The 17,776-nt window shown below is 42.7% G+C and overlaps 1 protein-coding gene across 1 annotated transcript in view; it reads right to left on the reverse strand.

The window, feature by feature from the left end:
- Nucleotides 1-22: 22 nt before the first annotated feature.
- arb2a (ARB2 cotranscriptional regulator A) overlaps nucleotides 23-17,776 on the reverse strand; it is a 150,022-nt gene continuing 132,268 nt past the window's right edge. Inside the window, exon 11 of the mRNA XM_068310630.1 lies at nucleotides 23-168. Within this exon, the coding sequence (XP_068166731.1) occupies nucleotides 23-168 (146 nt within the window). The remainder of the gene's footprint in view (nucleotides 169-17,776) is intronic.

Raw genomic sequence — 17,776 nt, forward strand, 5'->3', positions numbered from 1 at the left:
AATCAAAAGCACTTTTAATATATCATTTCAAAATACGTTTTGTTTGTTTCGTCTTGAACATTTTCATTGTTTCTTGAATTTTATTGGTTGTTGCCTTCAATTTGCTCACTCCATGATGCAGCTTTTTGCAGAAGGGTCGGTTGATGAAGTTGTGTGATGGTGACTGTACTATTAAAAAAGAAATAGGCAACGATGTCTCATTCTCAAGCATTTTCCTCCATGCAAGCAAATGTCAGCCATTGCTCGGGCGCATTTTAAAAAAAAAACAAGAAAAAAAACAAAAAAAACATCTGAGGACATCTGTTGTCTCCTGGTTTTTCTCCAGGAATAACCAAAGCGCATCCTTTACAGTCACTATCCTGCATTTCTTTACACTGAAACATATTATTGTTAGAAATATGGTTTCTGGGAGACAGGGGTTGGATTGCAAACACGATGATTTTATCTGTGACACCTACAAGCGAAAACGAGGTGATACATGGGATTGGCAATTACACTATGTGTACATATACTTTTTTTTTTATTTTTTATATTTAACAGACCCACTCACGTAAACTGGCATTGCTAACACAAAGCTGTGCGTGAAGAACCGCAGGAGCGAGTTCTCTGCCAGCCTGAGAGCGCATTAATGTTTAATATTTTTCCCAGACAGCAAGGAAAAAGCCTGCGCGCCACACAGAACCACCTCCATCCTATACCTCCTGTGGCTTAATCAAGGTGATTCTTCACAAACCAAACAATATTCTCCCCTCTCCCTCCCTCTCTCACCTCCATCTTATAAAAAAAAAACAAAAAAAAAACCCTCTAACGCATGATGCCTCGCTATTGACGTGGGCGTCATTTGGCAAAAGGGTTAGGCCCCGCTGTAAAGCTGCTGTGATATGCGTGATCAATCTGGAAAATGTATTTTACAGCATGTAAGCCAGTCGATAGGAACACAGAGTGTGATGCATTGTGTGGGAATAGAGAGGAGGACGGAGGAGAGGGAGGGAGAGACGGAAAGAAAGAGAGAGAGAGAAAGAGAGAGACCATGGAGCAGAGGCAAATGAAAGGGGGAATACGTCTGAGAGGGTGTGTGTGTGTGTGTGTGTGTGTGTGTGTGTGTGTGTGTGTGTGTGTGTGTGTGTGTGTGTGTGTGTGTGTGTGTGCGTGTGTGTGTGTGTGTGTGTGTGTGTGTGTGTGTGTGTGTGTGTGTGTGTGTGTGTGTGTGTGTGTGTGTGTATAGGAGACAGAAAGAGATGTGGCCTTGGTTGGCACGATTCATTCAGAACGTAATGAGTGTATCGATAAGTCCTCAATGTGTTAGATGGGTTACATAGTGTGTCTGTCCTTGCGTTGGTCCGCACCTGTGTGCCCCCCCTTCCCCACCTCAACCCCCCCCCCCACCACCGTCTTTATTCTCCCCCAACAGGGCGCTTATGGATCTGTCTGTAACTGGCGCCATACTCACACCCACGGTGATAAAATGCGATAAATCGCGGAGAAGAAAAAACGGGGTTTCAGTGCGACAATTATTACATTTGCCTGTTGCCCCCCACCCCCACCGCACCCACCCACCCCCGTCCATTCTCTCCTCCATTCCTCCCCCATCAGATTTGTTGCCTCTGTGCCATCTTCATCTGCTGACTGGCAGCGATGAAGGACAGGAGGACAGGAGCTGAACTACGTGTAGCAATGTCTTGAATTTGATATCACCATATTGGTTATCTGCCTTATACGACTAGGGGGGGGGGTGGTGGTCGGTGGGGTGCTATATTTGTTTGTCCTGTCTGCGTCATCCAAATGCTATATAATACATGAAAAAGCCCGAGCTGGATGGATGGATGCTCCATGTTGTGCTGGTTGTCCTCAGATGCTCTCTCACAGGGACGCAGGTTTCATTCTCATGATTAATGTCTGTTCTATTAGCTCAGATCGACCCGTCTGTAACTCCGGGTCAGTTGTCAGACGCCTCGTTCTTACCTTTAAGCAACTGTACAAACATGAGTGCGATAAAAAAAAAAATTTCCACCTCGGATCATTAATTGTTATTATTTTTATTACTTTTTTTTTCACTGGCGTTGGAAATTTAGGTCAGGTGAAAGTTGCAGAAGAAGGTGCTGAAAAGTCATTTTCTTTTTTTTCTTTTTTTTTCTTTTCTTTTAATAAACACAGCTGAATTGAACACGATAAATAACAAAAGATGCAGCAAAAACGTCCAAAAAGCAGCCTTGAAAACGGGATGATTACTAAAGCACTGGAATTATTTAGCGTGTTTGTTATTAAGTTGGTGTGTGTGGGGTTGTTGTTGTTTTTTTTTAAAAATATTAATTCAGAGAATCGTTTCCTGCATGTCAGAATAAATGTTTGCTTTTCAAAGAGAATGGATATGTCTTCACCGTGGCCGTCAAAACAGTCCAGTTTTTTTTTTCTTTCTTTTTTTAGCTCCAGACTAAATTGTTTGCTGGGTTATTAAACGCAGCTTTCAGCTAGTTGTTTCCAGATAATGTATTCTAAATCCCTCTAGAGTAACTATCTTTTATCCTCTTGCTGGGAGCGTTCGGTTATACAATTGTTACACTACAGGCTATATAAAGCAATAGTTCAAAAACAGCTGAAATGGTGGCATGTGTTCCTAATTAAAGTTTCTGTGTAAGCAATATGAGTAGAATACATGAAGACTCCAGGAAAAGGGTAGGATTATTATTTTTTATTTTTAGCCTACATTATTATAGATCATAATTTAATTATTCAAGGAGACGTTTAACTTCACGTTTCTGTCCGTCTACTCTGACGACATCATTACCGGTACTTAAATTCAATTAAATACACACAAAAAAAAGGAACACCAGAAAGTACAAAGTACACTAATAGAGAAGTAAATGCACTGTCAGATTGCGCTAACTGCGGTGGGTAAAGGAGATGGATATGTGGCGCACCGTGGGCCCCATTTGTGTCTCTGTAATTTCGGAAACTCCGGTTACCAAAGTGTTACTACGAAATGAGTTAAATAACCATTTACCTTTGTCTGGTTTCATTCATCAAACCACAAGTGGAGGACTCCTAACACAGGGGGCTATTTGTTTGCTTTACACAAGCAGCTGGGTGCGATTTCACGTTTGAGATATCTGTCTGAAAGCGAAACATTTATTATCCTAAGTTGTCAGGGAACCTATTTCTCCAAAACCCTTCAATGCAAAGCCAATGGGTTTTATGCAGCGGTGGAAATGTCCTATTGGCGTTACACGTCACTTCATTTCACTTATAGAAGCCTGGTTTCCTCGGTCACATTTGACAAATACTGTTGTTTGAGACAATAACAATTTCCAAATAGCGGCTCCGCGTATGAATGGGGGGCCCTCTGAAGTATGACACGGCTTATTTCTCATATTGTCTTGTGCGTAAAAATGATGACAGCACAGGACAACAAGTGCTCCGACGCGTCTGCCGCGCGTGAACGCGCACACGCTTGTAGCGCGTCTGGGAGCGACTCGATGACGACGATGGTCCCAAATTAAATGGATTCCCGCGAGATATATGCGCGACATCTCAGCAAATAACCGACTTTTATGTTCTATTGACTGTAAACATCCAATGGAGAGAAGCATATGATTACAGTGTGCTGACATGAGATCTGTCCGAGGACCACATGGGCGACCTTTATGTCATGGATCAAATCCAGCCCTACGGGGTATAAAATATCCCCAGTTGTGAGTGTAACATAAGGGGACAGCTCCCGGGGTCGCCTCTCCGCGCCCCGTGGGTATCTATGCGTGTGCGTGCGTGTGTGTATGTGTGTGTGTGTGTGGGGGGGGGGCATGTAAGTTTGTAATGACTGTCAAAACTGTGTGTAGGCGATGATAGGATAGGATTTCTTAATGTGTGTGAGGTCTTCCTGCGTGTGCGTAAACCGCGTACCAACCAGCTTGACTACGTGTGTGTGTGCGCGCGTTACTGGCAGAGAGAGAGAGAAAGAGAGAGACATAGAGAAAGAGAGAGAAAGAGAAGAGAGGGAGGGAGGGAGGGAGGGAGAGAGAAAGAGAGAGAGAGAGAGGCGGTTGTGAGAAAGCCCCGGATCGCTGTGTAAGCGGATCCCTTTGTGTTGATTTAGGAAGACGTTTGCTGTATATAACGTTCAAGGCTGATAATATCATTGCCTGGCCAGATAAATAAAGCATTGGCCAAAACCATCGGGTCAGCTATCGATCCGCTTTTTTTTTCCTCCCAGAGAGAGAAAAGGGGGGAGGGAGATGGAAGAAGGAGGGAGGGAAGGACGAGGGGGTGGGGGTGGTGGGGGTTGACGAGGAGAGGAGTGGGGAGAGAGGGGGGGGGGGTTGAGAAAGAGAAGGAGAAAAAAAGGGAGACCTCACTCATTAGCATTCCACAGCCATGGACTAAACGCTGACAACTAACAGAGATATCCAGCTCTACACCACTGCATGCATTTTCCCCCCTTTGTCTTCTTCCCCCTTGGCCCTTCATTTCCAGCGGACAGATCTCTCGCCACAGCCACCACATTTTTATTTATACCTTCCACTCTCCTTTTTTTTTTTGCACGAATGGACCCATGCACAAGAGAGAAAACCGGCCAGTAAAGTGGAGGAGAAAAAAAAAAGGGGGGGAGTGATATTGTAAAAGCTGTGCAGAAGTGACAGCGCTAAGCACACTGGCTTTACTTGGGAGGGATACAATTGTGTGTGACTTGACAAAATAGACGTGGGAGACGTTTTTAAACAAAAACACTCGATATATTGAGATATTTTAGGGTTAAAAAAAAATGTTCAGCTTCACGATGAAAAGGTTTCATACGTATTTTTTCCTCTACAATTTAGCAGAAGGTTAGCATTTTCTCAATTAGATTTAGAGATTAGGTTCCATTTATTGTTCAGTTGTAAACAGTAATTTACCTATAGCATGTCTGCCAGTAGTGTTTTTTTTAATTAAAAGATTAATTGGACTCCAATGTAATCTGTGGAATAAAATCAATTTATAACCTTGACAAAACTGGAATAGCAAAACAAAAACACTCCCAAAAATAAGTTGTATTTTCTTGTATTCCACAAATCAAAACGTTTGAAAAAGGGGGATTTATATTTGATTGGTTGTTTTCTAACTTTAAAGACTTGCTCGAGTGATGAATGGCCCGTCAATGACACTGCTTGGACAAGGTTCTTTTTCACAAGACTATATCTTAATATGCGTTCAGGACTTGCCCAACAATGACAGCTGCTCTTCTGATAGTAACTTCTTTCCAAGTTTTCTCCCCTCCCACCCCCGGGGCCCCTGGTCTCTGTCTTGCTTTGTTGTTTTAAAATATGCATGTCTCTCCCGAATGCCAGTCACGGGTCCAAACTTTGTGTGTCCCAACCTCCCACATGATGAAATGATCCTTTTAAAGCGAGCTCAATATGTCTCAATCTGCACTCCTCTTCCCTCTCTGAAGCTTCTGGGTTCGGGTCCCAGCCCAGAAATGTATTAATTAAAGCGCACAGACAATTTAGCACTGGGGGAGAAGAAGTGGCTGCGTCAAGTCAAGCTCAATCAGCGGCGGATGGATGAAGATTCACAGCACGAAAATAAAAAAGTAAGGCTCATTTTGACGTTCTATCCCTCCTCCTCCTCCTCCTCCTTCTCCTCCTCCTCCTCTCTCTCTCTCTCTCTCTCTGTGTGTCTCTCTCTGTCTCTCTCTTTCCTCAATGTGTGTGTGTGTTTGTGTGTGTGTCTGTGTGTGTGTGTGTGTGTGTGTGCGTTTTGCAATGTCTTGTGTGTTCCTTGGACCAAAACGTATAAAGCAAGGGGGTGTGAGTGTAAAAGAGAAGTGTGAGAGGAAGAGGTGGAGGGATACATATATGTATATACAAAAATATATATAGAGGTTTAAAGTGAAAGAGGATGGACGTGTGTCTTTGTGTGTGCGCTCCCTCACATATGCGTGTGTGTGTGTGTATGTGTGTGTGTGCGTGCGTGTGTGTGTGTGTGTGTGTGTGTGTGTGTGTGCGAGCTTGTCATCACTGAGAAATTAATCAGCACGTGGCATTAAATTCCAAGGTGAAAGTGTTCCCTTGAATGGAGGTGTTTACTTGCGCGCATGTGCGCATATGTAAATGCTGCGGTGGATAAATCACAGCAGAAAGCAGGAGACCCGGATGGTTGGAAAGGAAATGTTTGGTTTTGGAGTGGAAAAGAGAGAAACGGATGTAACAGCGCGTTTTCAGCTTCAAGATGAACTCCTAATTCATTCTGTCAAGTTTGAAGGGATGTGTTTGTGTGTGTGAGTGTGTGTGTGTGTGTGTGTGTGTGTGTGTTCGTGCGTGTTTGCAACAGATCCCATTAGAGAAGACACAGCGACCTCATAACATCTAAAGTCAATGCTGCTAATTATTGGCTGAGGAATTGAAGTTGAAGTTGGAGTTGAAGCGCTGCTAACCTGTTGCTCAGGGTCCAAACATAACAGCAATTTCAATACTGCGATAACATCCCAAGAGCCCTGGGGCATTACATCCCATAATAATCCACCCTCTTCAAAAAATGTAAACAAACCAACAGTGGGAGTCATTCAGGGATCCGCGCAAACTTGGTTTAATCACTGTGTTCATTTATTAAATTCAGATAGGTTTTAATAGGCGGCCCAACAGTCTGATTATGTCAACATATGAGGGGGTGTTGGGGGTGTGTGTGTGGGGGGGGGGGTGTGTGTCCCGGGCTTACATACCTGATAACGCCCGGTCTTTCCAGCAATATTTACGGCTTCTCTTGTCTGAAACGCTCCAGATGGTGCGTGACTGCGCCACCGCAGTACATATGCAAGCTCCCCAGTTTTAAAACAGCAGCATGTTAAATTAAATCTGACAAAAAATAAAAAAAAATTTATAGGTGACCCATTTTCACCGCGTTATGTGAAAATAAATAAATAAATAACAAAGAAAAGAGGATGTTAAAAAAAACAAAAAAAACACAACTACCCACAAGTAAGCTTTCTTTTTTTATCAGGTGTGAAGTTTTTTTTTAACTGCTCTGAAGTTTACATTTTAAGTGTTTAAAAAAAAGCTCATTAAAGTAGCTATAGGACTCAAATAGTCCCCACTTCATGGTTTGATGGATTAATATGCTGTGAAGACAAAACACACAGGCCGCATTCATGCCTGACCAATCTTTGTTGTAGCCTGTGCGGGGTTTTTTTTTTTTCTAGCCAGTCACTCAGGCAGAATAATGCTTGTAAAGATATAATCCACTGAGCCCATACCCTCTGTAGTCCTTTGCTATATTATCCACTGACAATAGATTGGCAAGCTTTTCAGCAGGTATCCAACCTCTCCACTAAACACAAGAGAATGTCCTCTGCCAAGGATTTGGTTAAAAGACTCATTTGGTTTATATTTTATGACTGTATCTGGTTTTACTGTGACATGATAAAAGCCTCTGGAAAGGAGATTGGAGTGCATTTGTGCAGATACTCGTAGAGTTGTTAACTGGAAATAAAATTCGAAACAAATATGATTAGGGCGGCTGTTTGTATAATGCGTAACAAATTGTCCGTCCGTCTGTCTGTCTGTCTGTTTGTCTGTCTATCTGTCTGTCTTAGTCTTGTTTTCTCTGTCTGATGCCTGCACTGTCAGGCTTGCACTCTGGTGCTCTCTCCGTGTTTCACCTGGGTCTCTCAGAGAGGCTGCTGTGGGTCTATTATGATTGACTGAAACGACGCATTGAAGGGTATTTTTCATCCGTGCCGCGGGGAAGCGCTTCTTACAGTAGAAAAGGTTTCCCTTTAGTCTCCGCGCTCTCCGCTCCTTCCCTCTCCCATCCACCTCAGAGGCTGTGTTGATAAATACGTGTCTTTTTTTCTTTTTTTTTTCCATCTTACTCAGCACCATCCATCAAACGTGTAGGTCCGTGTTACGGTGCTGCGCCTCGGGGAGGGGTGGAGGCTGGAAGGATAGTCGCGTATAGGAACACACTTTGAACCATCAACGAGGGGTGCGTGTCTGTCTCTGCGTTTCTGGATCATTAGTTGATTAGTTGATGTCGGGGTTTTTATTTTTTAGATTTTTTTTTGTGGGGTATAGACACCGTAAGGCGGAAGAATTGTCTCGCTGTTTGTTGCGTGGAGATTTGCGCTCTACCCACTGTGTTTTCATCCCCAGCGATACGTCGGATGGAGCGTTTCTCGGGCTTGGACCTCTCCACAGAAGGCTCGTCACCCCTGAGCTCGCCAGCTCTTTGTGGCCCCACATACCGCCGCTCTGATTATAGGAGTGCCTCCTCTCCCCTTGTTAAAGGAGCAAAGCTCTAATCTAGCCTCTGTGTCGCCCCCAAAGCCGGCGCGCTATAGTGGAAAATGCGCGTGCGTTCTTCCGCGTGCACACGTGATGGGGGGTGGGTTTGGAGCTGGAGACGGGGGGGGGCTGACGGGTGCAAGGAAAGGAGTGAGGGTGGGGGGTATAACGGAGTGGCCCTTTCCTTCTTCTGAGTGACATGACCCCTCTCCTCTCTTCAAAGGCCATGCAGATATAAACGCATCTCATTTGAATGGCGGGTTTTTTCCCCCCGTCTCCTTCGTTGGTATTTCACGGTCAATATTTCTGGAATATGAATATATTGAATTTGGGGATGGTTCTGATGGAAAGGGGGGGGGGGGGTTCAATATTCCCATCTCTCCACACCCAGCATTCTGCAGCCAGTGTGGTATTTTGTCCATGACTACACCATCGACACCCCCGTTCTCCCACCCCTGGCCCTCCTTCCCCTTTGCACCCCCCACCTCGTCCAAAATTCATTTGCATTCCCTGATGATATCAGTCAAGAATTGCTGGCACCATATGAGGCTGGGTGGGGGGAAGAAGGCTTATTTGGATAAAACTGGACCACAGAGTGGACATGGCCCTAAAGGTCAGTCAGTCCATTCATGTCAAGGTGGCAGGGGGTGTGTGTGTGAGTGTGTGTGTGGAGGTGGGGGGGGCAGCAGCATGGAATTGCCAAAGAGGCTTATTTGAAAGCGAGCGTATATTTGAGGGAAGGGCCTGAAAAGGAGTGAAGCTCAATGCTCGTCATACTTCAAATACGCACCGTCACATCTTCACTCTTTCCGTTCCACGCAGGCGGCGCGCACATAAGGATGGTGGGGGTGGGAGTGGGGTGGTGGTGGTGGTGGTGGGGTGTCAGTACTATGGCGCGGCCTTCAGAACATGCAGCAGAAATAAAAATGTGGACAAGAAGGTGGATCATAGCGGTTCAGGCGTACAAAGGAAGGGCGTTCCAAGGTCCTCCTATAGTGGTTCCCTCCGATTGTGCTAATAAAATGCTGGATTAATTCAGATAAGGAGGCCAGTGTGTTGTCAGGAAGTCCATTTAATGCCCCCGTTGTAGGACATTTAATATCATCTTGCAGGGTTGTTAACAGAACCAAAATGCTGAAGGGAAATAATTATTTATAGAACCAAAATATTTCTCCAAGAGGAAACATGCAATTTTATGATTTGAATAAATGCTACAATTTTTGATTGTTAAGTTTTATTTTTATTTTTAAAAATGACAAAATTAAATGCATAGAAGGAAAGTAATCAAACAATATTGGTAAGTATGTTGTATTCTGTACCTGTAAGACACAAGAAGGGAATTAAACGTGACGCGAGTATTTGGAGTATTTCCACGTGAGGATTATCTTATTTTAAAATCAGCATTGACCAAATTACCTTTAGTTCATCTGATCACATAAACAATATCACCCATAATAAAACCGAAAATTTATTTTCACATTAATTAATAAATCCATTATTTTCTTTTTATCCTGTTGTGGATTCTTCAATTTTCTTCGAAGGCAAACAGTCGCCATCCTTTGTGTGTGTGCGCGCGCAAAGACACACACACACACACACACACACACACACACACACACACACACACACACACACACACACACACACACACACACACACTTATCACTTCATCATCATTTATATATAATAAAATTAGGTGAGGCGCATTACAGTGGAAGTCGCAGTTTCATTATAATTAATTGTAAACTGTATTAGTGGTCTACTTAAATGTGCCCATGCAGTGTAAACTTTATTTTTTCTGTGTGAACGCTTTGGGGGGATTATTGGACGCCTTAACGGAGGGAAAATTGCCACAAATTGCTGGTTGTCGAGAGGCGAATGACAAGATAACAAATATGAGAGATTTCGCCCCTGACACATCGGTTCATATATCATTGCAAAAGCCTACTAATAACTCCCAAGTTGTCTTTAGCATTATTACACTTCAATGTCATGTTTAAGCGATACATCAAAATTGAAGATTTAGATTTATGCTACTTCTCTTAAAAAAAAGACCACCGTTCATTTACTATTCTATAGCTTGTGTTAATGCACTCATATAATTTTCTGTAATTATAGAAGCTAGGCAGCCTCTAAAATAAGATCATATTATTTGGACCAGGATGATCAAGATTGAAGAATGAAGAAGAATGAAGCACAACGAGACTCGATCGTTCAGATATATAGTTCTACATTGATTGCTTCACTAATAAGGCTCGAATGATCTTTTACCACTCGTGTCATTATTATGTGTGTATAACAATCTATTACTGCTCCGTCACATATAGATCTAGTGGAAAAAGCTTACATATATATATATATATATATATATATATATATATATATATATATATATATATATATATATATATATATATATATATAAAGTGTGGTGGAGCGAAATGATATTAATATTATCGATTTGTTTTGTCAAGTGGGGGAGTCATCACCCACCCATTCCCACCCTCACCCACTTTGACATTAAAAGTTCTCCCATTTTCCTCTCATTCTCAGTTTGACCACTGACAGCTGGTTTGCAGTTTTGACCCCTCGGATGCTCATTAGTATTTGATCTGGTAGAATATTTGAAGGAAAGAAAAAACAAAAAACACACATCCAAAACAACATGGATACATGGTTTTCAGCTGGATCACATATTAATCTCGGGGAGCTCGCATAGCAGGCGCTGCGTGTCTGGGGCTGGACATGAAACACCAAGTCTGTAGTGTTTGAGAGCTCCAAACCGCGGCGCTTTGTCGCGGCGTCCCTCTGCGCCCTTGTGTGCTGCGTGCGTAAAGGCAGCCTCTCCGCCTCAGACCCTCCTCGCTATTATTGTTTCTACCTTCTTTTGCTAGATGGCGCTCTGCGTTTTGGGACCCTCTGACACAAGATACGCCTCATACCCTCTCTCCTCAGCTCTGCTCTCAGCCCACAGCCCACCGCTCAGCACAGAGCTGCTTCTTTCCAAAGCCATTTTTTAAAAGCAGGAAATTTTAGCCGCTGCAAAGCGACACTAATGCAACTGTGAATCATGGGGGGAGTTTTATAATTGCTTTATCCTACATCGACTGGGGTTTTTGTTTGTTTTGTTAATCACGTCGATTAAAACCAGTGATCAGAAATGTATTTAATTTTTAAGTAATCCGGAGACCATCGTGAGATATTTGATCTGTAGGTAATTAGTTGTTTGCTTGAGCGACGTCAGGCAGCAGAATGTATACACTAACCACGTTCTGGATTATGTTTAAGTGAATAAAAGGATCCTTTTTACATACTCAGATAAATAACAGCTTGCCTTATGTAAAGACGCACCTAATCTGTTGAGTTACCCCAGAATTAATTTCAACAACGAAATCTAGGCAGAGATAATTTTAAATGAGAGAAAATCTTGGACTCATCAGTGTCATATAGGACATATTTTATGTTTAAGTGCACTAAAATAAAATTGATACATTCATATTTAAAATTAAGTTTAAAACCCTTCTTTTAATTGATCAATATTTGTTATATTTTCAACCATCAAACTATCATCTGTCCGATTTTATAATCTGTTCTAGATTGGTTGCAACCGAGGTGCTGGTAGGGGAGGGGGGGGGGGGTCCATTGTGTTGTTTGCTGAGTAGTCCACTCTGTTCGAAGATATACTGCTGCAGTTACACTTTCACTAAATAGCGGCTTGTCGGTGTCTGACGTTGATGAATGTGTTGGAGACTTGGAGAGCTTTTTACAGCTGTCTTAAAAAGCGCCGTGGCCCCGTGACCAGTCACAAACAGATCAGGTGCAGGAGCCTTAACGCGGCTGAGAATGACAAAAGAAACACGGTCTTTACTCGCGTTTTAGAAAGACTCCCTCCCGCACTGAAAACCGTGCGAACGTTTTATTTTTTCTACGCCAGTTTAATGTTTTGTTTTTTTTAAAAAAAAAAGAAATTCTAAACGGGCCAATCAAAATCTGTAAATGATCTGATGATGTGGTCGTTTGGAGGAAGGGAAAAAGTGTAGAAGTTTTTTTTTTTTTTTAATGCCAAAACAACCGGTTCTATTTTTGTGCTGATGGTTATGTTGTTTCATTATGATCACCACATGGATATAACGTATTTTAAGCAACTTTTATTTTGCTGATTGATCAGAACCAGGACATCCTGTAATGTGACAGCAGATAAATAGTGTCGGGGTTTTATTTCCCCCTCCTCACTCTGGACTCACCTCGAAAAGTCCACAAATATTAACTAAAAATTCAATTAAATCATTCTATATGAATAAAAAAAACCCTCTTGAATGGTGGTTAATTTCATTCAACTCTGTAGGACAGTCGATTCAGGTCGAGGGAGTTACATTCTTTATTTTTACACCTGTCGAACTGTTTCCACGAGGAACAACAACAACAACAACAACAAAGTTGCGTGGGATGATTCTTGCTGGGACATATAGTATAAAAATGTAACCACAGGAGAGCTTTCATTGTTGATTGAGCTGTATTTGTTTTTGACATCCTCTCTGCTGTGCGCCACAGCAGGTCGGTTCACACTGTGTGTGCGGGACTTCTCCACCTGCAGCCCCCAGAAGACACGAACCCAGTCAGGCTTCACCTCATCCCGCCCCCCCCCCGCCCCCCCTCATAAAAAGCCACATCTTCTCCAACTGCTATTTACATGAGCTGGCCTACACTTGGCTAACACGTTATTAGCAAAGCAGGGGAGAGAGGCAAGCAGCACTTCAATTATTTTTTGAACAATGGGCCATGGGCCCGTCATACATTTGGAGTGTTTGAGTAAGACTCTCCTGGTATTTGTTTTCCTCGACTTAACAAGCCATCATCTCACACATGCATGCATATAGAATTGAAATTGCGCAGAGATCCCGCAGGCAAAGGGCGGTTTGCGGGTTCAATTAAGGTGGAATAATGCATGGGGACAAAGAGAAAGATGACCTCGATTGAAATTGATCAGAAAACGCATGCAACACACACACAAACACACACACACACACACACACACACACACACACACACACACACACACACACACACACACACATACACACACACACACACACACACACACACACACACACACACACACACAAGAAAAATAATGCAAAAACAAAAACACGCACAAACACGCACACAGGTAGACACACACACACAAACACACACACACACGCACACACACACACACGCACACACACACACACACACACACACACACACACACACACACACACACACACACACACACACACACACACACACACACACACACACACACACACACAGAACAGCCTCTTTGTTTAGATTTAACGTTGCCTCTTTGCATCCGCACAGAGGTCCTATCTGCTCCCTGAGATCCAAGCTACTTTGATTTTTTTTTTTTGAGACTAATTCCAGTGTCTGAATATAAAGCTAAGAATTTAATACCAGCCAACCTACGTCTAGACTAATTCACTCATATTCTGACATTTCTTTCTTTCCCTTCTTAATCGAATTTGCCACATTTAAGCCGGTGTGTGGATTTTGAAGCATAAGCGGCCATTTGGGCTCTATCCCCGGACTGACAGAGAATAGGAAGGTTTGTCATAATTTTTTTTTAAAGTAGAAAACAAGATATTTCACCGCCACGGTGGGATTTTAACGAATTAAAATATCTCACTGGTCGCCTGTGATAAAAAACAGTCGGATTGAGGCGTTCGCTCGTTAAGTAACTTGCTGTCAGTATAGTTAGCAGTGCTCTGATATGGACGGTGGCTGCAGAGCCTCATCTCTTGGGGTTTTAATTAACAAGCTGTCTCAAAGCTGTAGAGCTCCATCAAACAGCCTCTCTCTCTCCCTCTCTTTCTCCACCAGTAAATCCTTCCTCCCGTCAGTGCCTGGGGCTCTCTCTCAAACTTTAGACATTCTGGTTCCCAAATCAACTTGTTACCACAGCATGCGCAGCAGCTGATAGCGCGCAACGACTCTGGAAACGTTTGCAAAATATAAATAGGTTGTTTTCTCTCTCCCCCCCCCCCCCCTTTTTTTTTTTTTTTTTTGCTCAGCATCTATTGACATGCACCGATGCGCGCGTAGACGCACCAGACGTCCGCGTTACTGTAGAGTTCTGTTGGGTTTGACGTCAAGCCCGCCTGGTGCAGGAGATCTGTTGCTTTCTGTGTGATGAAGAGATGACTAAAGTGACTGAAATCTCTCAGCCCGCTTCACAAATGTTGCGTTTTTTTACACAAATGTTGCGTTTTGTATAGCCCGCAGAACGTGTTCTGAATGTTCTTTAAACACTTTTGAAAAAGCAAAAAAATGTTTTTGAAAGAGGAAGGTAAGAGATGTACTTTGACGCCACTTTGTTTGACATCTTGAATCACAAGTTAGGATCCTGAACAGATTAGGGAACACGAGAAACACACGAAGCGACAGATTTTATTATAACCACTAGTATAATTTAGTGTTTAAAATAAGCCCCAACCTAATCATAGACTTTTTACTCCAAGTAAACTTTTTTTTGTAAACTTATACTGTAAGTTGCACTTTCATTGCAGTACTTTTAGATTTTAGTGCATGTAAATGATCTGAATACTTCCTGTAACACTGGGACGTGTTTATTTTGGGACAGCTGACCACCAGCTCATCACAAAGCCAGACTACATAAGTAAGGAAAATATAAATTAAGATGACATGGTTATAAAATATCAGATGAAGTCTGTATTGTTTGCGTCGGCAGCTGGTAAAAAAAACCCCCCAGCAAACCTCTTTGTGATTGAGAATCCCTGGATCTGTATGTGGTGAGAGAAGTATCTCTCTCTCTCTCTCCCTCCCTCAGCCTATAGTAAACTTGGTGCCGGGCTCCCTCCGTGGCCCAGACGGGGGTAATTTGATAGCAAGGCAAGGTCAAGACAGTGCGCTGTCCATGGTGCTGCGTCGGGGCAGACTGGATGTTATCATCAAATTAGACAGGACAAGTTTCAAATCGATGCCACCCCCGGATGTCTAGAGACCGCCAGCAGTCGGAGTTAAAGTCCTAACAAGTCCCCCCTGACAGGTCAACACCTTAACACAAACACACACCTCTGATGCGGGAGCCCACAGGTCAGCAGCGCTGTGCGGGCGAGATAAGAACCAATCCCATTGAAGGCTGAGGGAAACATGGCTCCGGGTTCATGGTTATTTCTGGGGGCCACACATGAGAGTCTGGCAGCCGAGGGTGGATGACGGACTTTTATTTGAGATGCCTTTAAAGTTCTAGTGGTGGCCAATTTACCTGACAAGGTCTATATTTATCTGTGTGTGAGGATGATTTAACGCGTGCAAACACAAGCATATTGATTTTATAATAAAAATCCACCGAAAGGTCGAAAGTTTAGAAAAGCGCGTTTCTTTTTGGTTGATTTAATTCTAATGCTGATGAAGTTTTTAAAAAAAAAAATTCAACATAAATTTGTATATTAAAAAACAACAATACTAGGATGTGTTGTGTTTCAGGCAAACAAATACATCTATACATGTATATATACATTTTTTGTCTGGATCAAACACTGGATTCCCACTCGCCTTAAATGAGCTGCGTTTAATTTGCAAAAAGAAAAACATTTCAAGTTTAATTGTGTTTATTTTTATTATTTATTATACTCAAGAAGCTGTTTCTAAATGACAATAATTTCCGTTGCGCATGTTCTTTATGTCTATTTTGAAAACAGATACGCTTCATGACGGATTGTTGACGATATATTTATGTATATAATTCAGTCCTGGTAACTAAAACGACACTTTTGAAAAGTGGAAAAAAAAAAAAAGGAAGAAAAGTCACACTTGATGCGCATTATACTGTATATGTCACCCGTGGAACAAACGCCGTTGGTAACAAGCCATTTGTGGATGATCAGAAGTGAAGGAGTTGATGTGGTGGTGGTGGGAGTGTGTGTGTGTGTGTGTGTGTGTGGGGGGGGGGGGTTCGGAGTGAAGGGAAGAGGCCACTGATTAGAGATGCTGCCAATCTGTCACCGCCTGACAGGTTTTGCTTCGGGGATAAACAGCAATAAAGCAGAGTTGGCCGCTGTGTCGTTAACTTCACACACACGCAGCTCTCCACCGGAGGAGCAGGTAAATTCACTCAGCTCCTCACAGGGGCCCCCGCTCGCCCATCATCGCCTCTGTTTCCCCTCCCTGCATGTCAAAGCAACCTTTTCCTCCCGTCTTTTCCTCTCTTCATCCTTCCTGCTGACTCAGGTGCGTCGCTATAAACACAATGAGGAGCTTCGACGAGGAATGGGGCGGGGGGGGGGGAGCTATTCAGACGGATGGAGAGATTGTGGACGAGCAGGAGGGAGAAACGTTGAATTTGAATGGCTGATAAAGAAATGGAATAGATGGGAATAAAGTCTAAGCCCGAGCGGGATGGGGAGGGAGAGGGTGAGGCGTCATGGAGCAGGCTGCAAGGTGACTGCAGGCCCTTTAATAACACAACTATATTAACTCGCTTAACCACGGAGATTCCGAATGAAGCCAACTTCACTTAAGGGGCCCTGCAAACCATGAAATGCACATCAAAAGATACACCTGCCAATCCCTCCACCTATATTCCTTCAAGCCCTCTCTCCCCTTCTCTCCATCCGAGCTGTCTGTCATGGTGTGGCCCGGCTAATTTGAGTTCATTGGATGGCAATAACTTCATTTAGACCTTCATCTCTTTTTGGTGCGGATGTAATGAGGATGCAGGCTGCTGCCAGTGAAAGGCCGCTCCCACAGTAATAATAACTTGGATCTCACGCACTGCCGTGTTTATCCTCGGAGGGCTGCGTCCACATGATGAAACTCATCTATAATGTGTGATTTAATATCGCGTTTCACCCACCCCACCACCACCCCGCGCTTTTCTTTCTTTCTTTTCTTTTTTTTTTTAACCAGAGATTTTTAAACCCAAAAGAAAGAAGGCGAGAGAGTTACACTGCAAAAAAAAACCAAAAAACAACCCAAACAATATAACAAAAGAAAAAAACATATGCCATTATTTTTACCCCATATGAATTTCTTTTTCTTGCAATGTTTGATTTTTTTAATGAAAAAAAAAATATCTTAAAATATTTTTTTATTAAAGAAATACACATTAACCACGTGTAGTGATGCTGCAGTTTAGTTTTTTCAATTATTTTTTAAATTATATTTTCCCCAATATCGAAATAAACGTCGATTTAATGAGCAGGTGAGTACAAAACTTTAATTTGTTCTAATTCGACAGTCAGATTCAATACATTGAAGTTTTTATGACGAACACATAAAACTACCTTATAATTCGTTTAATAGATTTTCTACTGCAGCGTTGTTTTGCAGAGTAAGTCGAGGCCTTCTCTCCTACCGCCGACTAATCGATATCTCTCAACTCCAATGCGATATTGATTTAGGGAGGATTATACTTGAAGGATTTCTGGAAATACCTCATTATTTCGTTGCTTTAAGTTGGAGAAAATATTGTTTCATATACACTCGACCTCATTCGATTTATG

This window comes from Antennarius striatus, chromosome 3, assembly GCF_040054535.1.
Source record: "Antennarius striatus isolate MH-2024 chromosome 3, ASM4005453v1, whole genome shotgun sequence".
NCBI lineage: Eukaryota > Metazoa > Chordata > Actinopteri > Lophiiformes > Antennariidae > Antennarius > Antennarius striatus.